The sequence below is a fragment of the Danio rerio genome, chromosome 7, assembly GCF_052040795.2.
Source record: "Danio rerio strain M-AB ecotype USA chromosome 7, GRCz13ab, whole genome shotgun sequence".
NCBI classification, from domain to species: Eukaryota; Metazoa; Chordata; class Actinopteri; order Cypriniformes; family Danionidae; genus Danio; species Danio rerio.
The window spans coordinates 64,166,022-64,182,649 of NC_141027.1; the positions used below are offsets into that span (position 1 = coordinate 64,166,022).

Consider the following 16,628-nt stretch of genomic DNA (forward strand, 5'->3'; position numbering starts at 1 on the left):
TACTTAATAATAATAATAATTATTATTATTATCATCATCATCATCATCATCATTAATAATATTATTATTATTAAATTATGTTTTTTTTTTCATTTCCTAATAAATAATAAATATGAAATTTTATTTTATAATAAATCACCTCAGTATTTATTTATTCATATGATTTATATATGATATTAGAATATGTGGTAGATTTTGAAAGTGATTTGTTTTAGAATAGGATGTCATTCTCAATAATATTTGTAAAGGAAGCATATTTGTGCCAATTACATATATTTCAGGTAATATAGAAAACGAGTGCATGTTTTAACCAAAACTAATATTGGATTTTATTTAAATGCGTGTTTGTCTAAAACATAATTTGTACAAGGAAATGAAGGGGTTCTTCTCTAAAGAAGTAGTTTCTCTGCCCCGTTTAGAGTGTCATTATGGGCATTTTATGTTACAACTAACATGGTTCAAGCGATGGATCTGCGACAGAGAAACTATGCGTTTTGGTAAACACTCATCACTACGTTATTCTTTTCCCAAGCGATGCATTGTACCATGATAGTTCAGCCGTGAGTTACGTCATTGTTTGGAAAACGCTTTTTTTTATTGAAATTGCCATTAGAATACACAAACACCAAAAAAAAAAAAAAAATAATAATAATAATAATCTATAAAGTCTTGTCACCTAAACATTTTAGAATCAGCAAATAATAACTTGACTTCTAGTTGATCATTTGGTATCAGAAGTGGTTTATATGAAAGGCAAAGGCCTCTAGATTATTCTTATTTTACCAAAATAAAATATGATCATGCCTTAATTTTTAATGATTTCTTTAGGACAGTAAGGGCTGACTTTGCTTAGACAAAAGTCCCAGCACTGAACAGAAATAATGTCCAGGATAGAATATAAAGTCATGCAGCAGTGGAGAAAGAATGAATATTAGAGGAGGTTTCAGGAGCTTGATGTGGAGGCTGAAGTTTGAGAAGGAGCACTATCCTGCTGAAGAATTTGCCCTCTCCTTTGGTTTGTAATGTAACGTGCAGCACAAATGTCTTGATACCTCAGGCTGTTGATGTTGCCATTCACTCTCCAGATCTCTTGAACACCCCCATACTGAATGTAATCCCAATCCATAACTTTTCCTTCACTAAACTTTTTCTGTGAGAATCTTGGGTCCATGCGAGTTCCAGTAAGTCTCAACTGAAGTCAAGTTATTAATTGTTGCTCTTACAATAGGAATGGACAACAAAAAGCTAGGCCTACATTAGGAAAACTGGCGACCGCTGCAAATTGCGCTTTAATGTTTGGATGGTCAACTGTATGGTACGGAAACCTTATATACTACACATGCGGATGAACCCTTCTCATACAGCTGAGAAGACCCTTTGTAAAGTGCAATTTACCACAACTGCCTCTAGGAGTCGCCAATGGAAATAAAACAGACACGCACAAAAAATGTCCGTACGCCAGCTATGAAGTTGGCGTGGAGCCGCGCACATTCTTTATTCATTTCATCATTAGTAAATCCAAACATGAGCCATTCTGAGCGTGAAACCTGGCGTACGCAAAGTTTTTGTGCTTACGCAGCGTTGATAAATGAGGCCCCAGGAGTGTGACATGCCAAATATTATAGCTGAAAAAGGATTAAAAAACAGTATACAACCCACTGATATTTGTTGTCCTCGGTGCAACTATTTGCATGTTTCATGGACATTATAAAATTAAATATTAAATATTTTCAGATCTGTTAGCTATTCTAATAATTCTCGCTACCACTATACAAACTCATGGCAACTTGTGACTTTATTATTTAGTGGCTAATTATTATTAATATGTTAAATCTCAGTTGTACATTTTGGTAAGAGTTACACATGTGTGCATGTGTGTGTTTGAGTGCATGTACATATGCAATTTCCTTGCAATTTTACTTGCTCTGAGAGTGGCTGACCATGTAAGTTGAAGGCCATATGTTGATTTGCTTTGGTAGCCTTTTTAGAAGTGCCTTATGTGTGTATGTGTATTTTTTTTCCATCTCTCGCAGGAATGCACCAATGATTGCTGCCACCCCAGCAATTGCACTTTGAAGGTGGATGCACAGTGTGCCCACGGGGTCTGCTGTGAGGGCTGCAAGGTGCATAACTATTTATCTGTCTATTTATCTGTTTATTTATTTATTTTTTCTCCTGCTGCTTCCCTCTTTCACTTCAACTCTGTCCTCTGTTCTCATTTTGTATGTTTTATATATAAGTGGTCGAGGCTTAGCAGGTTACCCTGGCCCTGTTAAACCTTGGTTATGTCTTAACCACAGCATCTGGATGCAAAATCCATCTATTTTTCATTGACACAGTCTCAAACTAGCTGTTTATACTGAAGAAATTACATTTCTGCTATAACAAAATTAGTTTTCATATTTAGCACTTCACTTTTTTTCTCTTTTTTGTTATAGGTTTATTCCAAAATTATTTAAATGCATTTATTTCCTCAACATTCTACACATAATACCCCAAAATAGCAATGTGAAAAAAAGATTTTTTTACATTTTTCCAAATTTATTAACACCTGAAAAATCACATGTGCATAAGTATTCACAGCCTTTGCTCAATACTTTGTTGATGTTCCTTTAGAGGCAGTTACAGCCTCAAGTCTTTTTGAATATGATGCCACAAGCTTTGTATACCTTTCTTTGGGAATTGTTGCCTCTTTGCAGTACCTTTCAAGCTCTATCAGGTTGGATGGGAAGCGACAGTGTACAGCCATTTTTAGATTTCTGCAGAGATGTTCAATAGGATTTAGGTCTGGGCCCTGGCTGGGCTACTTAAGGACATTCATGATTTGTTGTGAAGCCACTCCATTGATATTTTGGTGGTGTGCTTTGGGTCATTGTCCTGCTAAACTTTGTTGTATTGTTTTTATCCCTGCTTTAATTTTATTTAGGATATTTTTGGATTATTTTTTTGCAGATGCTTGATCATCCCAATTAATACACAATTATAAATTCTTTACAAATAGTTTTTAAGTCCTCTTGAGAAATTATGTTTATTCTCAGTTCTTAATTTGCCTAATGAATGACAATAGGCTACAGTTTTAAATATAAAACTTTAACAGATTTCATTTTTTTCCCTAATGATATATGATGTAATACATTAGCATTTTAAAAATCTTTAGGACATATTTTTACAACATCATAAAGTGTGGTTATAATCCAGATAAAAATAGTGCTAAAAATGTCACTAAATGCAGTATTTAAACCATAATTAAACAGAAAATGAAGTACTGTAAATAACTGCAAAACGCCCATGTTTCTTTAAAAAAAATAAATCACTCCTTTCACCAGGCTGGCTAAGGGTCTGCATATCGCAATATATATTGCAGAAAATCAAACAATCACAATGTGAGTTTTTTTTTTTTTTTATTTATTTTTTTTTTTCAATAACATGCAACCCTACTTTTCAGTGAAGTTCCATTTGCTAAGTTTACTTAATTAAATGTACTGTATTATTTACCATGAATACATAAATATTAATTTCAACATTTACTAAAACTTTATTAAAATCAAATAATTTATCTGCTAATGTTTAAAAAGGGATATATTCTCTGAAGTCTGCTTATCATTTTACTTGCTACTTTATCACTTGCTCAGATTCAATGCTAGTAAGGCATTTACAGTAGTCGTCATCTTTGTTTCTGCATTCTAGAGAAACACCAGCGGCTACACTTTCATATCACTATGTTCTCTGTATGTAGTTTGCTCACCACCTGCTCTCTTCTTCTTTCATCAAAGTTCTCTAGTCTTCTTATCGTGCCCTCTGCCCACAGCTAAAGCAGGCTGGCACCATGTGCCGTGGACCAGCCGGTGCCTGTGATCTGCCGGAATACTGCACAGGAGGCTCTCCTTACTGCCCTTCCAACGTTTACCTCCTGGATGGGTCATCATGTCAGTATGGTCGTGCCTACTGCTATAATGGCATGTGTCTGACCCATGAACAGCAGTGCCTGCAGCTGTGGGGTTACGGTAAGATACATGCTGGCTGGCCGTGTGCCTTTAGTTTTCACAGAAATCACATTTGAAAGTCATTTTATGGATTCATTCACTCACAGAAAAAAATGGTACAAAGTTCTCAGAAAAAAATGGTACAAAGTTGTACCAAAGAAGGTAAAAACCTTTGTCAGTGGGGCAGTACCTTTTTATGGGACAGAATTGTACCTTAAGACAAAGAAACTAATTTGTACCATTGCAGTTTGTACCATTAAGGACATGAATTGTACCATGGAAAACCAAAATATCCCTTTGGTTTTTAATACCTGCAGATACAATATTGTACCTTCATCAAAGGTACAAATCTGATCCATGAAGGTATACCTCAGTGACAAGATATTTTATACCTTAACAGTGTCAAAAATGCTCACCAAACATTTATTAAAATTCCTTAAATGTTTAGTTTACAATACCTGTAGATTTGTTTTAACAGCTGTTTTGCATTATAGAACTTAATAATGAATGTTTATGAGTTTCTTCAAACATAATACTTTTATATTATGATTCTTGTTTTAATATGGAAAATCATTTAGCCTTTTCAGTCATAATTATTTTCATAGATATTGTAATAAAGAGGGAGTTGTCCAAAACTTATGTACCTTTTTTATGAGAACAATTGTGTACTTTCATTTTAATACACTTTCAGAAATAAAGGACCAGGAGCTGTCACTGGGGCAGTACCTTTTTGAAAGATGAATATTTGTACCCAAATAGTCCACAGTGGTACCTAAATAATGCATATTAGTACCCAAATGTACCTAAAAAGTACCTTTGACATACCAATATGGACCCTTTAGGTACAAATATTTACCTTTTGAAAAGGTACTGCACCAGTGACAGCTCCTGTACCTTTATTTCTGAGTGTACCTTTGAAAAGGTACAGAACAGTATCATAAAAGGTCTTTTCTGTACCATATAAGCAGGGACAGACGGAATCTGCTTTTTTGCTATTTCTGCTGAGAATTTTGGTAAAAATCTGCAGATTTCTGCGGAATTATTTTGGGAGTATCCAGTATCATAAATAAAGCCTTAATATTTTAAATAAAAAGTAATAAATGACTGAATAAAAACTGAATAAATTCAGATTTACACATTTACTTAAGTAAATTAACAGAATTAATAATTGGTTAAAAATCTGCAGAAAATCTGCAGAAAATCTGTGAAATTCTGCCCCTCGCAGATTCTGTGTGGGCCTACATATAAGGTACAATATTTTACAAAAGTACAAAACTGTTCCTTAAGGAACATTATTTGTACCACCATGTACCTTTTTTTCTGAGAGTGTTCAAAGTAATATTTTGCATGAAAAATATTGGCTCTTTACAGTACTGTTTAAGAGAGTGATATGATTTTTGTTTTAGTTAATAGTTTTTCAGCAAAATGCACTAAATGAATCAGTAAGATTAGAATGAATGTAGGATGACAGTAAAGACATGCAATTTTATGTAAAACATCTATTTTGCTGTTATACAGTTGTTTTAAAAGCAGTACAACTATTTTAAAAAAGATTAACACACACACACACACACACACACACACACACACACACACACACACACATATATATATATATATATATATATATATATATATATATATATATATATATATATATATATATATATATATATATATATATATATATATATATATATATATATATATATATTATTATTTTATTTTATTTTATTTTTTTTAACTCAACAATACACTCTGGGCAAATTTACTAACCTTTCATTTTGTTAGCGATGAAAACATCCAATAAATTAAACTGCTGTAAAAAAAAGATAAGCAGATTAACATAATTTTTTTTAATATATTTTTGTTATTTTTAAAAGAAAAACATTTAATAGTTTTGATCAGGACTGAGGTTGATTAACAGATTTATGCAAAGAACCTCAGTCCTGATCAAAACTACTGAAAATCTAACAATGTATCAAAGCCAATGTTGTTACTAATCGTTTACATGTCCAAGAATGTGATAAGAGATTTTAAAAATCCAGTGCACAATTCCTTTTTATATTGAAAATACGTAATTTTTGTGTTTTTTTGTTTTACCAAATCAGTGATATTAATTATGAACTTGGCAATTAAAGAGTTAAAATCATGTAAATGAAAAAAAAACCCACATATATATAGGACTGAGGTTGATTAAGAAACTTATAAAAAAAAACTTTGAAAAAATGTTAATCTGACGCATTTGTATCGCAATTTAATTCAGTGGATGTTTTCCTCCCGAACATGATAAAAGGATTTTTTTTTTTTCAATTTAAACAGTTGAAATAGTTGTTTTGTTTGTTGGATTAAATAAATGCTGCCTTGGTGAGCATAAAATGTAACTTTTTCAGTTTTTTTTTTCTATGTTTAAAAAAATTATATTAATAAAAATCAATAGTATTTAGATTAAACTGAATATTTTAATACATCTTTCTTATTGATTGCTCATTTATACCAAAAAGTCTGATGCCAAACATCTCTTTTAATTCCCTAAACCAGGCTTTCAGAATAATGTTTTAATCCTAATAAACCCTTCAGTGTTTAGTCAGCAGTGATGATCAAATAGTGCTTGATGTTGATTATTTAGTGAGAGCTCGTGGCATTTGGCTGTACACCTCCAGTGTGTTCTGGGCTTGTGTCCAGTCAGCCTCTTTGGCTGTCAAACAGACAGATCACAGCAAATGTACTTTGTCATTTGAAGGGTGAGTGGATATTGACGTGTTTGATGGTCTCTGCGTGCAACAGATATTATCATAGTCAATAATTGAGCAGCTAATTTTTAATTGTTAAATCATTGGATTATTTGTAACATAGCATGATATTAAGAATGCTAGTAGCATATACACATTTTGAATACTTTAGCTCAAACTATTTCCACTTGAATGTATTACATTCTCTCTAATGAAGAGATAACTGGTGGCATTAAGCCAGTAGAGTTATGTTTACTCTACAGCTCTGTTATGAGACTCTGACTGTAATTGACATTTCTCAGAGATAACGTGTGTTAACTAAATAAGTGGATCTGTCCAGGTGCGCAGCCGGCGCATGACGCCTGTTTTCAAGATGTGAACGCTGCGGGAAATGCCTTTGGAAACTGCGGCAAGGACAGTAAGGGCAACTACATGAAGTGTGAGAAGAGGTGAGGTGCTACTTCAGTATTTCAAGCAGCCGGATATATAAGCAATAAACAGTTTCTGTCAAAGAACTTGCTGACCTGATGGGAAATCTGCAATTTCTGCAAGTAGCAATTCGGACTTCTTTAAAACTGTTACAGGACAGTTATTTCTCTTGTGGCTTCACCTGTACATTAAAAAGAACAAACTAATACATTATAAAGAACAAGCTAATGTATTAAAAAGCAGAGGAAATAATCTAAAAAAGTTACAGCACTGCTGACTCAGCAGTTTTTACATTTGACAAACTTCTATAAAAGAAAACTTTTTTTTCAGCTTATTCATCATTCTCAAAACCTGCGTGATTTTTAAGATGAGGTTTTCTTTCGATCAGACTGTTATCTAATTTACTTTTCCCATGGCCGACTTTTTGCTGAAATGGCTGTGAGCAAAGATGACTGGTGATTGAGAGCTTTCTGTCTCACATGTCAAATCTGCCAACAGTGATGCCAAATGTGGTAAGATACAATGCCACAGTGCTGCCAAGAAGCCAAAGGGCACCAATGCTGTGTCCATAGACACCACCATCCAGACAGACGGCATTGAGGTGAAGTGCCGGGGCACCTTTGTTTACAGCACTCAAGATGGGCAGGGCGACCTTCCAGACCCTGGGCTTGTCATGACAGGCACCAAGTGTGGAGAGGGGAAGGCGAGTATTAATATTATTCACTCATTCATTCATTCATTCATTTTTTTTTTAGCTTAGTCCTTTTATTAATCAGGGGTCGCCTTTCAGCTGCAACTCAGCACTGGGAAACACCCATACACACTCATTCCCACACATACACTACAGACAATTTAACTTATTCAATTCACCTATACTACATGTCTTTGGACTTGTGGGGGAATCCGGAGCACCTGGAGGAAACCCAAGCCAACACGGGGAGAACATGCAAACTCCACACAGAAACGCCAACTGACCCAGCCGGGGCTCGAACCAGCGACCTTCTTGCTGTGAGGCGACAGCGGTAACCACTGTGCCACTGTGTCGCCATTATTTTTATTGTTATTATTATTATTATTATTTACATCTTTATTAATTAGATGTGTATTATTCGGTGGAGACATGTCTTGAGAATGTGTCATTAAATAAATATTTCATTTATGTATTAATTAAATGAATGACTTGTGTGGAAGTGTTGATTTATTCTGGTTTTCTTTTCCTTCAGGTGTGCAAAGATCGGCGATGTCAAAATACCTCTTTCACTGAACTAGAATCCTGCATTGTCCGTTGCCATGGACATGGTGTAAGTAATTCTACTGTATGTATGTATAGTTGCAACCCGGGCTCATTGTGGAAACGTAGCCCCGCGGACGTTTCTGCGGACCGCGAGATACATCCCGGGAGGTACGTATTCGATCGTTTTTTGTTTTCGCGGATCCGCGAGAGGCCGCTGTGCGTGCTTTTTCGCGTCTCGGGCACCTCTCGAGTAGCGCCCGCGCTGTCCTCGCGCGAAAAGCCACCGGATCGGCCGACCCGGCCGCCCTCCTCTTTCTCCTCCTCCTCCTCCTTCCCTAAACCCGAGCGACGGTTTGCAAAAGCCGTCCAGAAAGAAAAAAAAAAGCAAAAGCCCTCGTCTTCGATTTCGACCACATTCGACCAGGCTCCTCCTCCTCCGGGGCCTCCGCTCCGCCGATGCAAAGCTGTGGTTGCATCCGGAAAGCCCTCCACTCGACTAGGCGAGCCGTCGGCCAGCGAGCGCGAAGAGAAGGAGCGGAGCGGTGCCACACACTGCCCCGCAGCGTTCACTCGAAAAAAAATAAACGCGTCCGTACGTTCCTCCGGCCACGTAAATCGCGGTCTCCAGAAACGTCCGCGGGGCTACGTTTCCAGAATGAGCTTGGGTTGGTATATTTATATAAAAAAGTAAGAAGAATAGGCCACAGCAATAAACAGTATGTAATCACAGCCATATCACAAAGCTATCAGTATGCGTTTATACAACTGTCTGATGACACACGTGTGTAGATCAATAAGAAACAACCACTGAGTGTTTTAAAAAATCCATGCGAGAGGAACTACTTTCGTTTTACTGGAGATTTAAATCTCAAGGCAAACCTCCATTACTAGTTTGAAAACATTGCTTTAGAGGTAATATCAAAGGGAAAATAAGCTGATTCATTGATGGTAATAGCTTATTGTATTATGTGTATGAGTGAGAGACTGACTGTACCTGCCTACATTCTTCAGGTCAATCTCATGTTCACAATAACGCATAATTAACGTTAATCGGTTAATGTCTGCTGTAATGATCTTTAGAGTTAATATATTTCACAGTAGTTTACTCTTAGGACAACTGTGGCCCGAGCATTTATGGGCTTTAATGAAAGTCTAATTAATACAACCTTATTTTGTCAAATTGAAAAATTCTTTGCTTCAGACTCATACACTGTAGAAAGAAAGTTTGAAACTTTAAAAAGTAAGTGTTCATGCTTAAATTTAAGCTTACTTTGTCACTCTTTATTTTGATGGTCCATTTGTTAAACTTAAATTGCATTGCATCTACATGCCATGGATGTGGTCTAAGTTTATTAACTTAGATAAGTTGTTGTAATTAAGAATGATGTTGATAAGACTTTACAGTTTAAGTGTTATAGACATGGTTTAAGTTTAGTAACCATAAATATTGAAGTTGGCTATTCAGATGAGTCTTTTTTTTAAGTGTAATAAGTTCAGAAAGGTAAAGCTTCGATATATAAGTTGTGAACACATTCAATCCACATAAGTTAACATAACTCTAAATATTAGCTGTCATAACTAATTGGAGGGCTGCATGGTGTCGCAGTGGGTAGCACAATCGTCTCATAGCAGGAAGGTTGATGGTTTCAGTTGGCGTTTCTGTGTGGAGTTTGCATGTTCTTCTCATGTTGGGGTAGTTTTCCTCCGGTTGCTCCGGTTTCCCCCACAAGTCCAAAAGCATGTGGTTTACGTAAATTGGTTAAGCTAAATTGTTCGTAGTGTACTGTATGTGTGTGAAAGAGTGTGTGTGTATGTTTCCTATATGGGTTGCAGCTGGAAGGGCATCCGCTGCGTAAAACATGTGCTGGATAAGTTTGCAGTTCATTCTGTGGTGACCGCTGATTAATAAAGGGACAATAATTTTTACAGTGTAAAGACAGACTCTTCTCTACATCTAATGATGTAACAATGTAATCTGCATTGAATTGGACATTTCATATCATTTAGAAAAATAGTTTATGCTTAAAACAAGACACATATTAAACAAGTTTGCTTGTTTGCTCATCTTGTTTTTACCCTCAAGCATCCCTAAGGACATTTTTTGGGGTGAAATCTTTTTATTTATTTAATAAAAAATTAAAAGTTTTATTTAATATAGTTTTCTTATTCTGAGCAGTTCTTGGTTTGTAAACTAACTTACCATCTAGACACACAATAAAAAGGACTCAATTCAACAGTGTTTACTGGGTAAAAAATAAATCATCTTAATGTTCCCTTTTACCCTAAAATGGTCACCCATAAGAAACGAGTAAATGAGAAATGAGAAATATTACAATTCAAAGCATTTTTTTTTGCCTATCAATCAAAGGAATGCCAGTCATCAAAAATACATAAATTAATCATTTAATTTTTTCAAAGGCAGTGCAATAACATCTAGTGTTCTTGGAGTTATAAGGATCATTCCACGTTCTATATTATTTTGAGAATTATTTTGAAGTTTTTGCATTCTTTGTAGCAAACTATATGTAACATTTCTCTTTCATACGTTGGCATGAGACAAACCCTAAATTGTAATTAAGACCCCATGAATAAAATTAATTAAAACCCTTCAAGGCATAATATCAAATTTAAAGACTTTAAAGGAAAACAGACAATGAGCAAATTAGTGTAATAAACACTGAAAAAAAAATGTTTCACTGGCTATATATACACAAATAAAAATATTTCAAATTAAAGATATTACTTTTTTATTAACTGTTTCTTTTTAAACAATGTAAAATTTAATCATTAAATAATGTTAAAATAGAAAACGCATCTAAATCATCACATTACACACATCTCTTTAGGTTCAGGTTTCTCTTCAATTTTATGTAATGCGGCATTATTTAGTTGACTCTAAATAATTTAGTTGATTTTATGTTTTTTTCTGGTCTTTTCTGCTTTCAACGGAGCAGTCTATTAAATTGACAAAGAAAGCTAATCCTGATTGGTCCTCATGTGTGTATTCAAAATGCTGATTGGCTCACAAAAAGAACCTTATAGAGCCAACCTTGAGTTCGACTTTGTAGATAAAACCTTTTTTGTTTTTTTGTTTTTTAATAAAAAGTTTTAAAATGTAAAAAACTTATACAAAAAACATTATATAATTTAAATAAGTTGTCATTTAATAGGAATGTCAATAACTCAATTTGGACAAAAATGTCAGATAGAACCTTATAATTCTAAGCTGATGAAAATTAAAAAAAAGAAAATTGGTTTACCTGAGGGCTGCAGTGGAGTTTAGATATTTGTAATTATATTTTTGCATTGTAACACTATTTGTTTTTAACATCTGTAAATGCTGGAAAATGAAACATGCCATTTCTACTCCTAAATGTTGGCTGTACAAATGCTATATTTTAGTATTGCTTTTCACTTGGAGTCTCTGTTTAACCCAGAGTGACTCATTCACTGGATTTCACACCTGTAAATCCTTTAAAACCGCCCTCTGGGACGCTCATCTCCTGACACATACTGCGCCTCTATTAAAAACCAGCGCTTTCTTATGTTAGCAGAGCTAGAGCATTTAATTTGTGTGTTTTCTGGTCAAACAGTTGTAAACAGCCTTCAACCTGTATAAAGTCAAATTTTGTCTTTTTTAATCTGTTTGCCCTCCTCCTGTCACTCTCTTTTGTCAGCTTTTCTTTTATTTCTTTATTTCTTGCTTATTTACCCAGTGGCTTTTCAAAAGGGCAGCCAAATACGACAGGTCTTTGAGGGGAGATTAGAGATTCAGAAAGAGCTTTTCTATCATTCATTTGCATTATCATTTGATTCATATTGATTGTATGGTTTAGGGAAGTGTGGACGGAGAATAAAGTGAGTGATTGTGGTATTTGCGCACAGCATATTTTCTCTCCTTTCCACTGTTCCTGTCTTGCCTCTGGGTTAGATTGAAGCGTGTAAAATATTCTGTGTTAAAAGAAATTCCATTAAGATGAAAGGCTGTATATTCTGTATTTGCCCTACTCTACTCTAAAAGACGTGACGAAAAACCTTCCCTGCTATTGCAGCAATGAATGTTCGTATAGGTAAATGGCTACTGATGATTAGAGAAGCTAAAACTTACTTAAAAAAAAGAAAAACAAAACTAAACAAAAAAAATCAACTGTTGTTTGTAGCGAATTGTAATTTACAGAATTTTATAGAACAATAATCTGACCATCCTTGTGTTCAGCTGGGTAGGGTTGTACCAACTGTTCGGAAATTCTTTCTTCAACTAAAATGTAAAATCCACACTACTAGCTAGGTGACTAGGTGACATTTCTCCAATCTTTTATTGTCCAATTTTGGTGTCCTGTGTGAATTGTAGCCTCAGTTTCCTGTTCTTAGCTGACAGGAGCAGCACCCGGTGTGGTCTTGTGCTGCTGTGGCCCATTGGCCTCAAAGATGGTTGTGTTGTGCATTTAGAGATGTTGTAAGGAGTGGTTATTTGAGTTACTTTTGCCTTTCTATCAGCTGGAACCAGTCTGGCCATTGTCTTCTGACAATTAGCACAAAAAAAATTAAACTTAAAAATTAAAAAAATTATTTGTTCAAAAATAAAAAAAAATATTTAGTAGTGTGTAAGATGCAACTCATGCCAAGTTCAGACTGCATGACTTTGAAACTAGTCGTGTCATAGATGTTTTCACACTGCATGACTATCTGGGCTAACTTTTTGTCGCTGCTTTGATTACACTGCAAGATGGATTGGCGAAAAGGGTTTTCACATTGCATGACTTTACATTAGGAAGAATCGCCTTTGAAACTTTGTCCACACTACGTCTCACAGCCAAAAACATGTTGTATATCTTTTCTCATTAACTACATAATGAGAAAGAAGTCTTTCATGGGGTAGAAAATGTACATATTTGCTCATCTGGGTTAGTTTTGAAAATTTGAAGGGAATTAGCAATTTGTCCTCAACTTTCTTTTTTGACTTTCTGTATGAAACGTCAAACAGACACGGGTGCTCCTGCTAAATTTACATTATTTTTTCCTCCATTTCTTGGGTCCAAATAAATTGAAAATGAGCGCATTTAACTTCTCCCCCAACCCTTCCGCTGGCCTGCAGGTACAAACACACACACACACACAAAGAAGTGAATTAATCTCTCTCATTGGCTGTTGGGGATCGCCGATGTTAATTTCAGTCAATACTCATTTTACACAGCATGACTTGAATCGCAGACAGCTCCAGCAATTTAGCACACAAAATCTCACAGTCATCGGCGACTCATCAGCGCGTCTCTTAGAGTGCGTCTTTGATAGTTCACATTGTAGGTTTGCTACTAGCGTGAACAAGCACCGATTTGCCTGTGATTTCAGACATTTATCGTCTATTTCTCAAAACCAGTCGGCAGGTCAAAATTGGGGCTAAAATCATGCAGTCTGAACTTGGCATTAGAGCCCCTTTCAGTCAACCCGGGCTCATTGTGGAAACGTAGCCCAGCGGACGTTTCTGCGGACCGCGAGATACGTCCCGGAAGGTACGTATTCGAGCGTTTTTTGTTTTTGCGGATCTGCGAGAGGCCACTGTGCGCGCTTTTTCGCGTCTCGGGCGCCTCTCGGGAGCACGTGCCATTCGCGCCCGCGCCGTTCTCGCGCGAAAAGCCGCCGGATCGGCCGACCCGGCCGCCCTCTTCTTCCTCCTCCTCCTCCTCCTTCCCTAAACCCGAGCGACGGTTCGCAAAAGCCGTCCAGAAAAAAAAAAAAGCAAAAGCCCTCGTCTTCGATTTCGACCGCGTTTTCGGATCCCGCCGCGTTCTCGCCCTTATTTTTCTGATTCTGTTTTTCGTCTTACCTGATTTCCGGAACCGCTGTTCCCCTTCGGGGGGAACTCCAGCACTATAAGTGGATTTGATTGTTAAAATCCACGCATTGGGAGGTTCGGTTCAGAAGCTACTCGTCTGAAAGAGTATTGAACGGGCCAATTAAGAATGAATTGGCAGCGCAAGCCTGCGCAGGTGAGCGGCATAAGCAATCAACTGAGTATATAAGCTCACCTGGCGCCAGCAGACGCTATCCTTTTCGCTTCAGAGACTTTTCTGATCGAGCTTCATGAGGGTTCCTCCTGCTGTCTACAGCCACTTCGAGCGAACGAGTGTCTCCCGGTCCAGAGCGAGTCCACGCAGCGGCAGATGGTCGAGCTGGGTTTCTCCCTTGCCTGGCGTCCCTTTGGGTACGGTCCTCCAGAGCGGTGCGTATTGTTGCAAAGCATCCTAAAAGAGCAACACAGTCGTGCAGCACGTCCTTTTCAGGACGGCGCTCCGACTGTGCGTTTCTGGTTGCGGGGGTTTCCTGGCTCCGGATGATGGGCACGATCACTGCATTACATGTTTGGGGGTCCAGCATGTTAATGTGGTGCTCGGGGGCGGGTCATGTTGTCACTACGATGCCATGACCGTCGCGCAGTTGAGATCGCGGCAAACTCTCGTGAGAGAGCGAGCCACCCCAGTCGCCTCCTGTTCTGCAGCGGGCGCTCGGGCAGATCTGAGGGTTCCAGTGAGAGATAATCCGCCGCCTAAGGGCTCGCGGACCTCTCGCTCCTCCAAGTGCTCCATCCAAGCTTCGGGCGCTGGGAGTGATCCGTTCAATCAGATGGTAGCTCTCACGCTCGCTGTCACCGGAGATCAGATGTCCTCCGCGGCATCGGAGGGTGGGCTTTCATTGTCCGACGATGATCCGGACCCGCTCGCCCCCTTCGGGCAGGTGAGCGCTGTCAAAACGGATACTGAAACGGACGTGTTAGCCGTGCTTTCCCGGGCTGCTTCGGCCGTGGGTTGGAGATGGTTTATCCCCCAGCTCCGCGGCCGGACCGAGTAGAGGGGTGTTCCCTTCTTCCCGGCGACGCACAGTAGGCTCACGCGGTCTTAAAGAGCACCTTTTTTCTGCTCGTGCTGCGTGTCCCTCCCCCCTCACCACTCTTGGTGGTGGAGCAGCCAGGGGGTATGTGGCGATTCCTCAGGTTGAGTGTGCGATGGCGGTTAATCCGCGCAGCGCCTCTTCTTGGCGGGGTCTGCTTCGTCTCCCATCCAAAGCCTGTGAGTTTTCGGCTCCCTCGGAGCTAGAGCTTACAAAGCTACGGACCAGGCTGCATCCGCCTTGCATGCGATAGCCACCGTCCAGCGCTACCAAGCGCAGGCGCTGGCCGAGCTGCACGAGGGTGGGTCCAACCCAGGCTTATGAGCTTCGCACCGCAGCCGACTAAGCTCTTCGGACTACTAAGTCAGCTGCGTGTGCTCTGGGGAGGACAATGTCCACACTAGTGGTCCAGAAGCCCCACCTCTAACAAAACTTGGTTGATATGCGCGAAGTTGACAAAGTCCGCTTTCTTGACTCGCCCATATCCCAAGCTGGTCGGCGACACAGTCTGCGAATTCACCCAGGAATTCGAGGCAGTGAGAGAGCAGTCCGATGGGTGATGTCTAATCGGCGGCCCCGTAAGCCCGCTCCGCCCGCCGTGCCATCCATACCTGCTCCTCACCGAAGGCGCCCGCCTACGAGAGCTGCACCGCCCCCGCACTCGCCTCTGCCCAGAACGCCGCTAAGTCTGGCAAACCGCGAAGCGTCCCTGGGACAGGTCATCTGGAGAGGAGGGAACTTGCTCTTTCCCCGCTGGAGGGCGGGGCGCCATTTCCAACGGCACTTTTTACTGCCATGAAATGAAAGGGCACTTTTCCACTTCTCCGGAGGTGACAGCCCGAAATCTGCCAGTTTGAGCTCAGCTCTCTAGCTCGTAGGTTCGGTGCACTCCGCCAGTGGCTCACGGGCACTGCAGGCCCTGCCAGTCTGGGACGCGCCGCCTCTCAGCTCGCAAGGTCTGCATGCTCCGCCAGCGGCTCACGGGCGCTGGGGGGACGGTCTCCCTTCTCCCAGCCCCCAAGCCCCCCCTCCGGAGTCAGGGTGCGGAGCCAGAGCGAATCGCTCTTCTGTGGGACCCTCGCGCTCCCCGGATCAGCACACCTGCTCCGCGCAGGAGTCAGGGTGCGGAGCCAAAGCGAAACGCTCTCCTCCAGCTCTTCTGTGGGACCCTCGCGCTCCCCGGATCAGCACACCCGCTCCTCGCTGCCCCTCCGCGGGTACGTCAACGATTGCTGCGATGACGTCATTAGCGAGGGCTCTGCCTGCCTGGTTAGCGCGGGCCAGCCCCTCGCGGTGGCTCATACGCACGATCAGACTCGGCTACGAACTACAGTTCTCCAAACGGCCTCCCAGGTTTACGGGCGT

The 16,628-nt window shown here is 39.4% G+C and overlaps 1 protein-coding gene across 2 annotated transcripts in view; it reads left to right on the forward strand.

Moving 5' to 3' along the window:
• The window catches only part of adam19a (ADAM metallopeptidase domain 19a), a 244,429-nt gene that overhangs the window by 192,487 nt on the left and 35,314 nt on the right, over positions 1 to 16,628 (forward strand). Inside the window, exons 13-17 of one of the 2 annotated variants that reach the window (XM_087262030.1) lie at positions 2,034 to 2,123; positions 3,809 to 4,004; positions 7,056 to 7,164; positions 7,643 to 7,847; positions 8,368 to 8,445. In XM_087262030.1, the coding sequence (XP_087118156.1) occupies positions 2,034 to 2,123; positions 3,809 to 4,004; positions 7,056 to 7,164; positions 7,643 to 7,847; positions 8,368 to 8,445 (678 nt within the window). Of the gene's footprint in view, positions 1 to 2,033; positions 3,038 to 3,808; positions 4,005 to 5,891; positions 6,144 to 7,055; positions 7,165 to 7,642; positions 7,848 to 8,367; positions 8,446 to 16,628 lie in introns of those variants that run through there. The other variant, XR_015496372.1, reaches the window with a different exon arrangement.